The 14,929-nt window shown below is 43.7% G+C and overlaps 1 protein-coding gene across 2 annotated transcripts; it reads right to left on the bottom strand.

The window, feature by feature from the left end:
• Positions 1–2,057: 2,057 nt before the first annotated feature.
• On the bottom strand, positions 2,058–8,976 carry LOC308365735 (zinc-binding protein A33-like). Of its 2 annotated transcripts, XM_080839295.1 has the most exons (7): positions 8,908–8,976; positions 8,296–8,580; positions 7,802–7,897; positions 7,487–7,717; positions 7,025–7,047; positions 6,431–6,549; positions 2,058–3,285 (listed from the first exon to the last, which is right to left on the bottom strand). In XM_080839295.1, the coding sequence occupies exons 2-7, from the start codon at positions 8,518–8,520 to the stop codon at positions 2,735–2,737; spliced, it is 1,245 nt and encodes a 414-aa protein (XP_080695421.1). In that variant the 5' UTR covers positions 8,521–8,580; positions 8,908–8,976; the 3' UTR covers positions 2,058–2,734. The 2 variants fall into 2 exon arrangements, with proteins under 2 accessions (XP_080695421.1, XP_080695420.1); XM_080839294.1 differs by lacking the exon at positions 8,908–8,976 and having other exon boundaries at positions 8,296–8,892.
• Positions 8,977–14,929: the final 5,953 nt, after the last annotated feature.

The raw sequence follows: 14,929 nt of genomic DNA, 5'->3' as shown, positions 1-14,929 counted from the left end.
CCGGTGGACTCACTTTTGCAATGGCTGCTCAGACAGTTTGCTTTCACTTTCACGCACGTTACAGTTTGAAAATCACGTCAGTCTCTGTACAGAAAAACACAACAAACTAAAGTCACACGGCTGCCAGCTTTTTATTCACATATTTGAAACCAGAATGGTTGGTTTGTTTGTTGAGTATAAAAGTACACCAGATAACTCGTACCTGTTCAAAGTTCGCTGAAAAACCGCCAGTCACTGGAGTCTATCCGTCTCGGTTCCCCACTTCCTTGTTTATTAATAAGGTTGAGTCGAGCCAGAGGGAGGGACTTTGGTTGAAAAGGATTCTGATTGGCCAGCTCAGCTACACCATTAGAGAGAGAGAAAGAGAGCGAGAGAGAACACCTTTTCATCGATCATGTTGTGATGTTTGACAGGTATAAATTGCTTCATGAATGATATGCTATACAGTTTACTCACAGGAGGGATGAGTTTCTGAAATGCCCTCAGTCTCTACTTCAAAGTTTTAACCATGAACTAATGAGCACAGCCAAGGGTGCAACTGCCCAGTGTCAGGGGGGTATGCAGCAAAAATGAACATATAAGTGAAAGTGCAACGTGATTGTTCGGTCTTTTCTCATGTGGTTTTATATCAAATTTAGTTTGGTTTGAATACCTTGAGTTTCACACAAGTTTATGTATTTGCAGTCATGGCTGCCAAGATCTTCAGCTGACGAGGTGAAAAGGACACTGACTTTCCCATCGAATGCTTATCTGAGGAGAAGAGGCAGCTAGAGCCAATCCCAGCCTGCATGTGTGTCTGAGCATACATGTACATGTATGTGTTTGTGTGTGTATGTTTATGTATGTGTGTGTGCATACTTGTGTGTGTCTGTATGTGCGTGGGAATGTGTGTGTGCTTGGGAGTGTGTGTGTGCACATGTGTGGGAGGGTGAGTGCATAGGCCTATGTGACTGTGTGTTTCTGTGCGTGTGTATGTGCGTGGGACCCCACCTAGCCTTGAACCCAGGTCTACAGTGTACCAAATATGCACTCTAAGAGCCAAAGAGCATGAGAGGCATGAAAAAGAGAAAGAGCACTTACCTGATGTGAGGACAAGTGAACCCTGTGTTTAGATGCGTGAACACAGTTCGCCAACTCTATAAAATCAAAAAACATGTAACAATAATATAATAAATGTGAGGTTTTCTTTATTCATTGTACATTTATATTGACCACCCAATAGAGGAATTTAGTCAAATGTATAAAACATAAATCCTTGGTACTCAGTGAAGAACAATAACAATTTCATATTGCAGATAAACAACTTATGAAGTAGAGACACTAAGAGCTCTATAGGCAAGATGTGTGTGTGTGTGTGTGTGTGTATATGTTTGTTTGAACCCCCCAACTTGTCCAAATGAACGACATCGCCCTCCATGCTTAACAGGGATTTCCTCACCTTTGCTTTAACATCACAGTATAGGTTTGGTCCAACTGTACGTGAGAAATATATGCCCGAGGGTCCCCTGTAGCATGGTGCAGTGACAGATAGGAGCTTACTGAAACCCGTATTTTCAACAATTGTGGAGGAAAAGAGGTCCTGGCAAATCGTTTCACCTAAAGTTTCTGTAATCTCTCTACCAAGATGTGTGTGTGTGTGTGTGTGTGTGTGTGTGTGTGTGTATCTCTGTGTGTGTGTGTGTGTGTGTATGTGTGTGTGTGTGTGTGTGTGTGTGTGTGTGTGTGTGTGCGTTTGTTGGTGTGTGTGTATCTGTGTGTGTGTGTGTGTGTGCGTGTCCGTGTGAGCTTGTGTGTGTGTGTGTGTGTGTGTGTGTGCGCGTGTGTGAGTGCTGCTGTCTCTCATCACTGTCTGTCATCACTGGTCAGATCCCCAGACAAGGTGAGACCTGGGTGTGCATGATGATTAAATGGTCTGTAATAAAGGACTCATGACATCATCAACCCTGCCTACTTGAATAGATTAAATGAAATATAGTAAGAGTCAATGAGTGTTTTTTTCTAATAATTAATTTTGTCCCTGGTCAAAAATGAAAGGGCCTTTGAAATAAATGGCAGAATTTTAATAAAAAGTAAAGTTCTCAGATGTCACATTTAATGCATAAATCACAGCAGTCATTTTTGACCGAAGGCACATAGTTATCATCTTGTTTATTGTAAATGTGTGTGTGTATGTATGTGTGTTGTTCATTGTTAAAGACTTTGCCAAATACACAACATACTAATATAGTCCTGAGATTTAGATATGCACGAGTTGTACGTATGTTTTATTTTCTATTTGACTGTGAATTTCCCTTATTTTGGATAAAAACAGGTAGAACGTAATTAAAAGGAGGCTTTAAAATCTGAAATTATACATAATTGCTTACAAAACTGTCATAATCAGAATGACTTGCCTCTTTGGAAATGTTTAAATCAAAATAAATGAGAATCAATGTTTTCAAAAAGCATTATTAACCTTTCTGTCAGGCCTGTCAATTCTGTAACCATGTTGTGTCACCATCAGCATACGTTTAGAAAATAAAAGAAAGTTGTTTATGAATATCTTTTACAACACATTTCTGTCAAAGATATTTCCTCTTCAATTTGCCATATTTACAGAGTTCAGATTATGTGACACCTGTGAGATTTTCTTAAGGCAATTAACAATACAATCAATCAGTCAGAATGGTTAATGCATGAAGACATTTTAACAACATGAACCAAGTCATTATTAACCTGGCAAAAGGAAGTGACATCATCTCTTGCTTTGCTGCTCTACTTTCACTGAAGCTCTCACTGGTAACATCCTCAAAGGAGAGAGTTTACAGCCAACATTTAAGTATGGAAACACTCTCTCAGTGAAATTGTGTGTGAAAGTGTGTAGATGTGTGTTATTATCAGGGTCAGAGAATGACAGCTCTCCTCTGTCCCAGTCCAGCTGCACTCTGATCCTCTGGAGTTTCTGCTTCACTGTGAGGAGAGTGGGGAGCTGTGGTGGAGATTGTTCTTTATATTTACCATCATTATACCAAACAAACCACCGTCCACTCATGGAGGGAAAGACTCCCTTCCTCTGGAGAGACTCTGTCATCACACCCACATGCCACGATGTGTTCTCGCTAACCTCCACATCCCAGCAGTGAGTCCCTGAGATAAAGCCCTCAGAGCCCAGGATACAGGCATACTGATCAAATCTCTCTGGGTTATCAGGAAGCTGCTGTTTCTCATCACCATATCTCACACTGGTCAGATCCTCAGACAGGATGAATATTGGGTGTGCAGTGTTGGGATCCAGAGTCACAGGAGCTGCAGAGTGAGAAACACAAATGGTTTAGGTGGAAAGAGAAACATACACATAATCAAACTAGAGATCATTATCAGTATGTGTATTTGTATCTATTAAACCATAAAATTGATTTGTCTTTGTATCTGGATTCAGAGAGAAGGCCAGAAGTGGGTGTGGTTTATGTCAGAAGTCAAGTTAAATCGGCACATGTTGTATTTTTTAGTCTAATATTAATTGGTAATGCAATTGGTGAGCTTTCAAAACATCACATCAATTTATTTTATTGATTTATTATGTCAATAATTATGAAATATATATTCACATTCTCATACTGTACTTTTCATCACTTTCTTTTTTTCTTTTTACTTTTAACTAATCAAAGTTTTATGAACTGTCTGAACCCCCCTCATTCCAAATGTTTGTGGTACAGTGAACCACATCACCCTCCATGCTTAACAGGGATTTCCTCACCTTTGCTTTAACATCACAGTACAGGTTTGGTCCAACTGTATGTGAGAAATGCATGCGTGAGGGTACCCTGTAGCATGGTGCAGTGACAGTTAGGAGCTTAAGGAAACTTTTGTTTTCACCAATTGAGTAGGGCAAGAGGTCCTGGCAAATCATTTCACCCAAAGTTTCTGTAATTGGCTTGGCAGTCGGGTGGTTGTCTGTGTATGTTGTTTTTAAATTAAATACAGCTGTTATTGGTGGTTGTGGCTGTGTATTATCCACTGATGGGGGGCCTGGGCAGACATGCTCACAAAGGGATGTTTGAGATGCATATGGTTATGCATTACGGATGTTGTTAGGTGTTTCACATCCCTGCCTTATTATTGTGGCCTTGTACAATTTGCATCTGACTTTAGTCCCATCAGCTGGGCTGGTTGTAAAGTGCTCCCAGATAGCAGTGGTGGTTCAAGGGGTGCTGTTGTCAGGTACCCGCGGAGCTCTGCTCCGACCACGCCCCTTTCAGCTCACCCGCTCTCCCAAACTGCACTTTCCCAGTCACGTTGGTATTAGTCGTTCACTGTCTTGTTTCCTTGTATGTATCCCTCGTGTTACGTGTTTCTTCATTTGTGTTTGTTTACCTTTGCATCTTTGTGTCTGTCTCCTCACGCCCTCCCCTTGTCATTCTGCTTGCTCTGTTTATTAGTTCGTCTCCCTTGTGTGTCATGTGATCTCTGTTCCCTTGTCTAGTCATTGTACTTCCTGCTTTTCACCATGTGCTTTCCTGTGTTTGTTTGTGTTTGTCATGTGCCCTCGTGTTGTTGTCTGTCTCTTCACCCCTCACCTGTTCCCAATCATCACCGGGTTTGTTTGTCTTAATGGTTTCTCCTGTGTCCTGTTAGTTCCCCTCGTTTAGTCCTCCTGTGTCTCATTGTCTGCCCTGCCTTGATTGTCATCACCTGTCACAGTCCCCTCTTATACCCCACTCACAATACACTCGGTGTCGGTCATTGTTTGGTGTAGTACGTTCACGTGGACCACGCGTTAGAGCTCTCCCTGCACAGTAGTAAGCTGACCCCTTGCCCCGTATCCCGTTGTGCGTTACCTTCTGTGTCTGTGTGTTTGTTGTAAGTTTTGTTTAGCGCCCATCGAGTGAGACTCGTGTTTTGTTTACCCTCCTGGTTTTTGCAAGTTTCGCCCTTCTCCTTCAGAGCTTGGCTCTTGGTTTTGTTTTGCGTGTTCGTGTTAACTAGTGCCTTGTGTTCAGCAGAGCTACGAGCCTGCGCCCCTCCTGGGCTGGACTACTCCCGACAAGCAAACGCGCCCTGTACTGCCGTTCATTATCCCTGTCTGTTTGTGCTGTCTATCCATTCGCTCGTTGGGAGCTCTGCCCGAACTTGTTGCCCTTTTGGGGATCTCGCCTCCTTCTTTGTCTCCGTCGCCTTATGTTTTGTTTATCCATTTACCCCTAGACACATCTTGCATTACACTTTACTTTTATATACTATGCTGATCGTTTATACTATTCATGTCAATAAATATCTAAAATGTATCGCTACGGTGTGGTCATCTTTATGTTGGGTCTGCTTTGAGCCAAGCGGCCTTAACAGTAGGCCTACTATTATTTTATTGATATGCTATTATTCATTGGCTATATAAGCTGTTTTTAATCAATGGCATTGTGTATAACCTTAGCTAACCTACTGAAATTAAATAAATAGTCTAGTCTTAATCATGGCCAGAGGACACATATTTAACATTTTTTATTCAATTACCTTTTCTCCAGATGCTGTACCAGGTTAGTGTTGAAAGTTTCTTACAGATAAAAGCATAATGATCATTGCTTTGTCTTACTGAAGTATGCTGCCAGTTCACACACACACCTCACCAGCTGCTGCCTACTCTCATCTGATGATGAAGAAATAGTTCTTCCACGCAAATAGAACTTTAAAGGTTCAGACATCAGCCATCAACTTATTACTTGCTGATTTTCAGTTGATGAACTTCGTTATGAGAAGTGAACAGGAAAGATATATGGAATGATATGAACTAAAACAATCAGAAGCTCAAAACTGGTGCAAGCAGTCATTCATTTTTTTAGCGATCATTTTGAAAAATGGGGTGAGCCAGTCATTCAATGGAACTTTCTTACAACATTCTTAGGATAAAATGGCTTAACGCATGAGACCAATTTCCAATAACTTGACACCTACGTTTATCTACATGTGAGAGTGATTCAGTTCACTGGAGAAACAGTTCCTCGGAGCATCCTTAAAAATACTCTTAATTGCATTCTGCTCATTCTGCTCTGCTGTCTGTCTTAGTCCCTATGTGAAAGTATGCGTGTTTGTCTTTGAAAGGGACATATTTCTTTTGTCGGTTCTTTTTGCTCTTATTTATGCAAAGAACATTGAATTGCCTTTGTGTATGAAATGTGCTCTATACATAAACTTGTGTCAGTCCATCCATCTGTCTCTATGTGTGTGTGTGTGTGTGTGTGTGTGTGTGTGTGTGTGTGTGTGTGTGAGTGTGTGTGTGTGTGTGTGTGTGTGTGTGTGTGTGTGTGTGTGTGTGTGTGTGTGTGTGTGTGTGAGTGAGTGAGTGAGTGAGTGAGTGAGTGAGTGAGTGAGTGAGTGAGTGAGTGAGTGAGTGAGTGTGTGTGTGTGTGTTTTGTGTTTTGTGTTTTGTGTTTGAAATGGATTTACTGTATACACTTACTGTATTGAACAATCTCCTGCATTTTCTCCCAGACTCTGAACTTCAGGTTGCCCAGGTGTTTTGCCACATTGATCAGAGCTCCTGAAACCCTCTCTGGATCCTGCAGTGTGCACTGGGCTCTGGAATAACATTCAGGAGTCAGAGCTGCAGTGGGTTTGGGTTCAGAACCACTGTAATGGATCCCCCTATATTTAGTGGCATGAAACTAACTGCTGGTGAAATGACTGTCTTATTTTCTTCTTTCTTATTTATACATTCTATAAACTGGCAAACTATCACCACCATAGGAGCTTTGCCTCATACGGGTTAAACTATTAAACCTTTGAAATGTTAACATGTGCATAGGTCAATAACTACATTTGTAGCCGTACTGAGAAGTTCATATTAACACATAACCAAATCTGCGATACCTTTTTACCTTGTCCAAATAAAAGAGAGAAGGTGGCAAAAAATCTCTTTAAATTCTTCAAACAATACATTATCATCTAGGAAAACATCAAAGATCAAAAAGGCAAAAACAAGGCAAAATAATAATCCTTCCATGGGGTTGTTTACAACCTCAGAGAAGAGAGAGACAGGAGGCAGATTACTCACCTTTCCACTGTGCTCTTGTAGGTCTGTGAAAAACACCAAAGTACGAAAGATGTTAAGCGTTGACATTAAAATTTTACGTTAAATTCTCCTACACTAAACACTTAGAGAAAACTGTAACAAACTATCAACGCCAGTGATAATTCCAGGATTGCAACACTACCTTTAATTAATATATAAAGTAAAATGAAAAACAGGAATTTATAAATCAGTAATACTTGCCGTCTTCATGGTTAAGTGTGCTGGTTTGTCAGATAATTATAAACTACTACAGAACCTGTAATCCAGAGTGTGTTGTTTACATAATGCATAGCTTTTTAGCCACTGACCCATCCATGGAACCCTATATTAGTATCATTTCTATACATACAGGGCATAAACCTGTTTTCTCTGTGGAATCAGAAATGATTTACTCCTGTTAAAGACACTGCTTTAGGAAAAAAGAAAAACAGGATCAGTTCTTACCTGCAGGAATGTGATGTCATCATTTATCATCTCCTCTTCTATGGCTCTGATTGTGTCTGAAAGAGATGAGATCTCTCTGCTCATTTTCTCAATCTTCTCCTTCATCATCTGAATCTTCTGCTCCTCTTCCTCCCTCAGTGCAGCTATCCTGGCTGCCTCTTCATCTCGTAGAAACTGGTGCAGCTTCTCAAACTCCTTCTTGATCTGTTTCTCTGTGTGCTGGGTCTGAGTCTGGATGATCACACACAGCAAAAAAAGTTATTTTTCTTGTTGCTTAAATTAACCCTCCTGTGTCTATTCTGGTCCATATCTCACCTTAATGTGCGCTGCTGTTTGGTCACAGATGAGCTTCATTTTTTTAAAGGACTTGAATTTATTTCTTAGGGGCTCCAGTTTGATCTTGAGTTCCTCCTGAAATACACACACACTTTACTGGGTAATAACTACTGCAGTAAACACAGGTGTAAAGGTTTGCACTCTACTGGTGTTGACATTGAGTAATCATGGAGGCATGCATCTGCATATTTAAACCTTAATTAAATTCTTCATAGAGCACATTATGTGTAAGCTGTATAAACTCATCTGAGCATTTATACCTTAATATCTAGTGCAGCCTCATTGATGGGACTGAAGTTGTGTGTTTTGTGTGTCTTTGAGGCCTTACACACATAACACACAGGTTGCTTATCATCTTTTAACTGCAGTTTAAAGTGTGATTTGATTTTTCATCTAAACAGAAGAGCTTGAGTTTCTCAAGATGTGTTTTTTCAAAGCCCATCACCAGTATTATTACCAGAGTAGATTCTTACCTTACAGTCCAGTGCTGCTTCATCTACAGGACAGAAACTGTGATTTTTATGTTTCTTTGAGGTCTGACACACCAAACACACAGGCTGATTATCCTCGAGACAGAAGAGCTTGAGTTTCTCACTGTGCAGACTGCAAAGCACCTCAGACCCTGGTGAAGCTCTCAGACTTCTCTCCTGTAAGAAGGTCTCACACAGGTTCCTTAACGCCATGTTAGTAGGGTACATTTCCCTTGAGCACTTCCTCCTGCAGTAGGGACATTCTCTGGATCCTTTGCTCTCCCAAAACTGCTGCAGACAGGTTTTACACACACTGTGAGCACAGGTCAAAATGACAGGATCCTTGTAGAAGTCACAGCACACTGGACAACAGAGATCCTCTTCAAGTTTAGAAGCCATTTTGTCTGTACACTACACTGTCCTTTCTAAAGGCTGTTTGACCTTTGCTCTCACTTTCAGTAATCTGAGAAGTCGAGTCAGTCCATAACTCTGAGTCTTCTCTGTTTCAAACTTGGATCCACAAGAACTTCAGCCTCACCAGCTTCACCTTAAGTCCAAACTGTTTTCCTCTTTAGTCTAAACACGTTTTAAAAGGTTCTAATAAAAGTAACTCACATGAACATGACAGCGTCTAGTGGAAGACGGAGAATCAACCTGCAGTCAACTTCATTTCCTGTGGTGTCAGTCAGTCAGTCAGAGGGAGTGGCTATGGTAGAAGGAGGGATCAGCTGTAGTTGCCAGACCAGTTCTCCTATCACTGTTGCCAATGACTCCTCTGGAGTTCAGTTCAAAGTTCCGGTAGTGGGTGTGGACTGTACCTGCCAGAGAAACAGAGACTAACTCAAGATCAGTGGATTACACAAAGACATTCATGCTGACGTTCAGGTTACAAGTAGACAGGCAAGACATTCCATGTTCAGCAGAAATAATCTGCCTACATAATGAAAGAAAAAAATATATTTTGGAATATATGTAGATATATAACATCTTAATTTCAATGTGGAGAAAAAATAAAGATATTGAGCGAGGTGTCTATAAGTCACATGCAATCACACTGATACTGATATCATGTGTTGCATTGTGTTAATCATTAAACTGCAGTTAAAAGACATGCACTAGACACTCACACTAAGACTGTGCTGTTCTATCTGAAACTTGAGTTTTGGTTTTTTCTTTTTAAATCACAAACATGTAATTTGAATGAATTATAGATCTTGTCTGATCTTAACTGTAACGGTATGCACAATCTTATTATTGTGGTGTGTAGAGCCTGTTGAATGTCTGCTGTTCTCAGTGAGTGGAGTGAGCGAGGGAGAACATGGGAATCAGAAGAAATTAGGGAATTTGAGTTATAATAATAGGATATGGAAAGTGAATAATCACCAGTTTGTGTGATGTGATTCAGATTAATATGGGGAATATGAGTATTGTTAGTATATGGAAAGTGAATAATCAGCAGTACGTGTGATGTGATTCAGATTGATATGGGGAATATCAGTAATGTGTAACAATTTTCCTCTTCTTTGGTGTGTTGGGGTGGTACTGTCGACACAATGAAAGCCAACTAAATGAACAAGCTGGTAAGGAAGGCTGGCTCTGTGGTGGGAATATAACTGGACAACCTGGAGGCGGTTGCGGAGGATCCAATCCCCTCTATGACGAGCTAACGCAGATGGGGAGCACGTTCAGCCACAGACTGATCCCTCCTCGGCACACCACAAAGCGCTTTGGCCAGTCCTTTGTGCCAGTATAGCCATCAGACTCCACAACCGAACATAACTTTTATTTAATTTACACTAGCTGAGTTGTACTTATCTTATTTATCCTCCTCGTCTCAACACCATGGCTGTTCATCCACACTCTCTCTCTCGTATACACACACACACTCTCTCTCTATCGTATACACAACTCTATCATATACACACACACACACACACACACACACACACAGGCACACGCACACAAACACACACACACATCCCCTTTGATGAATGTGTGTGTGTGTGTGTATGGGCTGTGGTGGGGGTTAACGGCTGTGAAGGTGATGAATGTGTGTGTGTGTGTGTGTGTGTTTGTGTGTGTGTGTGTGTGTGTGTGTGTGTGTGTGTGTGTGTGTGTGTGTGTGTGTGTGTGTGTGTGTGTGTGTGTGTGTGTGCATGTGTATGTGTATGAGTATGTGTGTGTGTGTGTGTGCATGGGCTGTGGTGGGGGTTAACGGCTGTGAATCTGATTATTATGTTTGTGTGTGTGTGTGTGTGTGTTGCTTGTAACACAGCTCCCCCTAACGTTTTTTCAAAATCTGTTTTCACAGCTGTGATCATGATGGCTCTGAGGATCTCCGTGTCTGTGCTGTGTGTCCTGCTCCTCAGTGGTGCAGATGCCCAAGCGGACGCCCAATCAGATGCCCACAGGGGGAGCCATCAAGCCACAGCAGAGGTTGTTGCACACACAGACTCATTCTGAATGCCTGGGCCAGACTAGAGCAGCACACACACACACACACACACACACACACACAGAGGGACTCATGCCGAACGCCTGGGCCAGACTAGAGCAGCGCACACACGCACACACTCACACACACACACACACACTCATTCTGAACACCTGGGCCAGACTAGAGCAGCACACACACACACACACACACACACACACACACACAAACTCATTCTGAACGTCTGGGGCAGACTAGAGCAGCTGTCGACCGCCTCGCCTCCACAGAGACCCTGGAGACAATGTACAGCAGTACTAACTAGACTAGTAGAGTGTGGATATAAAACAAATAAAGACAACTTGGAGTTCTTTAAAGACTCCAGAGTGTTGTGGGCACAGAACACACACAAAGGAACAGAGGAGGGCATCGCTGGCTTCTGCAGGCACCTCACAGAGAACAGAGGAACAGAGGAGGGCATCGCTGGCTTCTGCAGGCCCCTCACAGAGAGCAGAGGAACAGAGGAGGGCATCACTGGCTTCTACAGGCACCTCACAGAGAGCAGCAGGGGAACAGAGGATGGCATCGCTGGCTTCACACTCACAGAGAGCAGAGGAACACAGGAGGGCATCGCCGGCTTCACACTCACAGAGAGCAGAGGAACAGGGGAGGGCATGGCTGGCTTCACACTCACAGAGAGCAGAGGAACAGGGGAGGGCATCGCTGGCTTCTGAAGGCACCTCACAGAGAGCAGAGGAACAGAGGAGGGCATCGCTGGCTTCACACTCAGAGAGCAGAGGAACAGAGGAGGGCATCGCTGGCTTCACACTCACAGAGAGCAGAGGAACAGAGGAGGGCATCGCTGGCTTCACACTCACAGAGAGCAGAGGAACAGGGGAGGGCATCGCTGGCTTCACACTCACAGAGAGCAGAGGAACAGAGGAGGGCATCACTGGCTTCACACTCACAGAGAGCAGAGGAACAGAGGAGGGCATCACTGGCTTCACACTCACAGAGAGCAGAGGAACAGGGGAGTGCATCAATGGCTTCTGCAGGAACCTCACAGAGAGCAGAGGAACAGAGGAACAGAGGAGGGCATCACTGGCTTCACACTCACAGAGAGCAGAGGAACAGGGGAGTGCATCACTGGCTTCTGCAGGCACCTCACAGAGAGCAGAGAAACAGAGGAGGGTAATGCTGGCTTCACACTCACAGAGAGCAGGTCAACAGAGGAGGTGTGGTGGCAGTCCAGCAGGCAGAGGTGGCAGCCCAGCGGGCAGAAGTGGCAGCCCGGCGGGCAGAGGTGGCAGCAAAGCGGGCAGAGGTGGCAGCCTACTGCAGCTAGTCGGTGCCCAGTCTGAAGGAGACTTGAGGGCGTTGCTGCGGTTCTCATCACGTCACGTCTCTGATGATCAAAGGCTCCTTCATCAGCGTGATTTATGACAAGTTAAAGAGCGACCATGCCAACCCACGGCCACAGCAGCCAGCTGCAGAGCGTTTACTCTCGCTCACCGAGTCCGTCCAAAGGACCCTGATGGACTGTGCAGATGGGTATGCAGAATGGGTTAAGAGCGACGTGGAAGAGCTCAAGTTCGACTGGTTCATCTGGACGGTCGTTGTCCAGGAGACCAGCGCTGACTACCAGTACGGAAACGTTATCACACTTAGGGATCTCGCTCAAGGACCCACCGTCCACCTCATACTCTGAGACAACGAGGCAGCGGTTGACGAAGGCGTCCGTGCCCGAAGCCCGTCAGAAAATGCTGGAGTACAAGGGTAACTCTTGCCCAATGATCGAGGAGAAGATGACCAATGTGTTCCCAAGCAGCCTGATGAGACACATCGCTTTTGCTCAATCCAGTCCAGACTCATCCCATTACATTAGAGTCGGTGACACAGTGATACAAAAATGCTCCTCAACCTTTCTGTTCATAACAACGAGCACTTATATCAACACAGTGATCTTAAAGAGCATGGAGAGCCTCGACCACCCCAGCTGCTCGAGGTCACAGTGTCTGTATGGAGCCTGTTGGCAAGCAGCAGACCTCTCCATGGGGTTCTGTCTGTGTGAAACCATGTTCTAAAGGCCGATGGAGTGCCTTGCCTGTGTGCTACGCGGAACCTGAGAACGGAGCCACCCAGTGTAGATCGGAGAACGGAACCACGGTGTGTGAGGCGTCTTGTGATGATGACAGTGCACGGCTGTCAAGCGGAGAGAGTGTTGAGCGTCTGCTAAATCATAGATGTAAATGTAAATGCAATGGCAACACTGGCAAGGCGATCGACCAATGACAGTTCTCTCTACAGTAAGAGCTTGCGCAAGAAGTTGGAACATAAGGAAGATACCCTTTCAAAAACTTGTAAGGGCGTAATAACTTGTTTGTGAAAGACCCAGAGAAACACAAATATCCGACGAGTACGATTTTGGAATAATATGAGTTCAGAGAAAAAAAACAAAATAAATCAGTATAGCCGTTGTAAAAATGTTAAGTTAAGACTTACAGAATACATATGTACTCTAATTTTATTATGTAATCGGTTACATCAAAAGTTTTAAGTACTCTGAACTTGTTCAGGTTTACAGTGCAGTGCAGCAGGTCACCGTGCTTACCCTTCACCCCCTCTGGGCCGTGTAAGGTGGCTCGCTGCTATGGCAACCACTCCTGTGAGGACAGGGAGGTGTGCAAAGGTGGGAGGTGTGTGGATGGCTGCAGCAGCGCCCCCTGTGGAGTGAACGCAGTCTGCACATTCTATCTATCTATCTATCTGTGAGGGACCGCTCGGACACCCCACATTATTTGGGATGTGGCAACTGAAATGTAAGTGTACAGTCTTCACTAGGCCCAGGTTACAAACATAGCTCCATCAAACAGCTCCATCGTAGTAGGAGACAGAGCTGAGGGTGGAAGTCTCTGCAAGCTCTGTTATACGCTGCGATCCACTCCGTACTTTCCTTGTGCCTAGTCTTAGGGCTTTTCCTAACTGTTGCCAGTACAGGAATGGGACAGCAGAGGGCGCTAGGTAATGAATGCTGCAGGGGGATCGTAGATTCCACAGGATATGAGCGGAAGTCAGAGGCACAGATGAATTTCCAAGACTCCTTAGAATTTTAATAAATGGTAAAGTTTCATGAATGGTAAAGTTTTCTAGCCTGGATACCAGCCCGAACTCCGCCCACAACATTTTTGGTCTGGGAGATTCGGTCTGGCTTTGAGATAGTTGGGAGAGAGTATCATCGGTCGGATAAAGCCGTACCAATCAAATTGTCAGGGCGGGCTTTATACGATGATGGACAGATGATCAAGCGGTAGATTCGAAATCCTCCCAAGATGGCGGCGTATATTTTATATTTATGCAAATTATGTTATCTACACGACTTTTTGATGTCTACATTGACTCGGTTAGTTGTATATGTGCAACACGAATGTTGCCGAGGATTGTATGTCTTGACTGAAGCGCTCTAGACCATTATTGTTAGGTCATTGCTAACGCTTACACCAAAAATCCATTGAAACACATAGTAGCTAGCTAGCCTTGCTGCTAATAAGTAATGTGAGCAGGCATATCTCAACAGATATTGACAGCGCATTCATTTTGAAAGAGGAACAGAGAAACGCGATCAAGGCATTTGTCGATCGAAAAGATGTTTTTGCTGTCCTTCCTACGGGATCAGGTTCAAGTTTTAATGTATGAGATGGTCATACTACGCTGCTCTGATTGGTTCTAGGTATCCAATTGAGCAAAGAGGCATTTTTTCCCCTGGTTCATTGAAACACGCCCCATAATCACAGCCCAATGGTTCAGTATCAGACTCATATTCTGACTAGAATTATGAGTATGACTAGCCTGACGATGTCAAAGTTAAGGGGCTGTCGAGCTCTTCTAAAACCGGCGCAATGGCAGAATCTACACATATTAGCTCTCCAGCGGCAGCCATGTTTGTTGAACACGAATTTGAACTGAGCGCTCTTTGGTGACGTGGTTGATTACGTTACTGTTCATCATCTGTCGATCATCGTATAAAGCCCGCCCTAGCACTTTGATTGGCTGTACTGTTTTCTACCAGGAAAAATATCTCCCCAACGGCCGAAGAGCCAGACCGAACTTCCCGTCCAAATTTTTTTGTGGGCGGAGTTCGGGCTGGTATCCAGGCTAGAGTATGACATCATCAGGCTAAAAGTTTTCAAATTGAATGCATAAATCACA

This window comes from Sprattus sprattus, assembly GCF_963457725.1.
Source record: "Sprattus sprattus genome assembly, chromosome: 5".
Classification (NCBI taxonomy): domain Eukaryota; kingdom Metazoa; phylum Chordata; class Actinopteri; order Clupeiformes; family Clupeidae; genus Sprattus; species Sprattus sprattus.
This window is presented reverse-complemented; position numbering and strand designations above follow the sequence as displayed.

What these genes read in the sequence shown, in the direction of transcription:
- LOC308365735 (XM_080839294.1), bottom strand. Translation starts at nt 8,691, where the DNA reads ATGGCTTCTAAACTTGAAGAGGATCTCTGTTGTCCAGTGTGCTGTGAC. An exon ending in AAGCAGCACTGGACTGTAAG is followed by an intron (nt 7,898 to 8,295) that starts GTAAGAATCTAC and finishes TGTGTATTTCAG; the next exon opens with GAGGAACTCAAGATCAAACT. An exon ending in AAACAGCAGCGCACATTAAG is followed by an intron (nt 7,718 to 7,801) that starts GTGAGATATGGA and finishes GTGATCATCCAG; the next exon opens with ACTCAGACCCAGCACACAGA.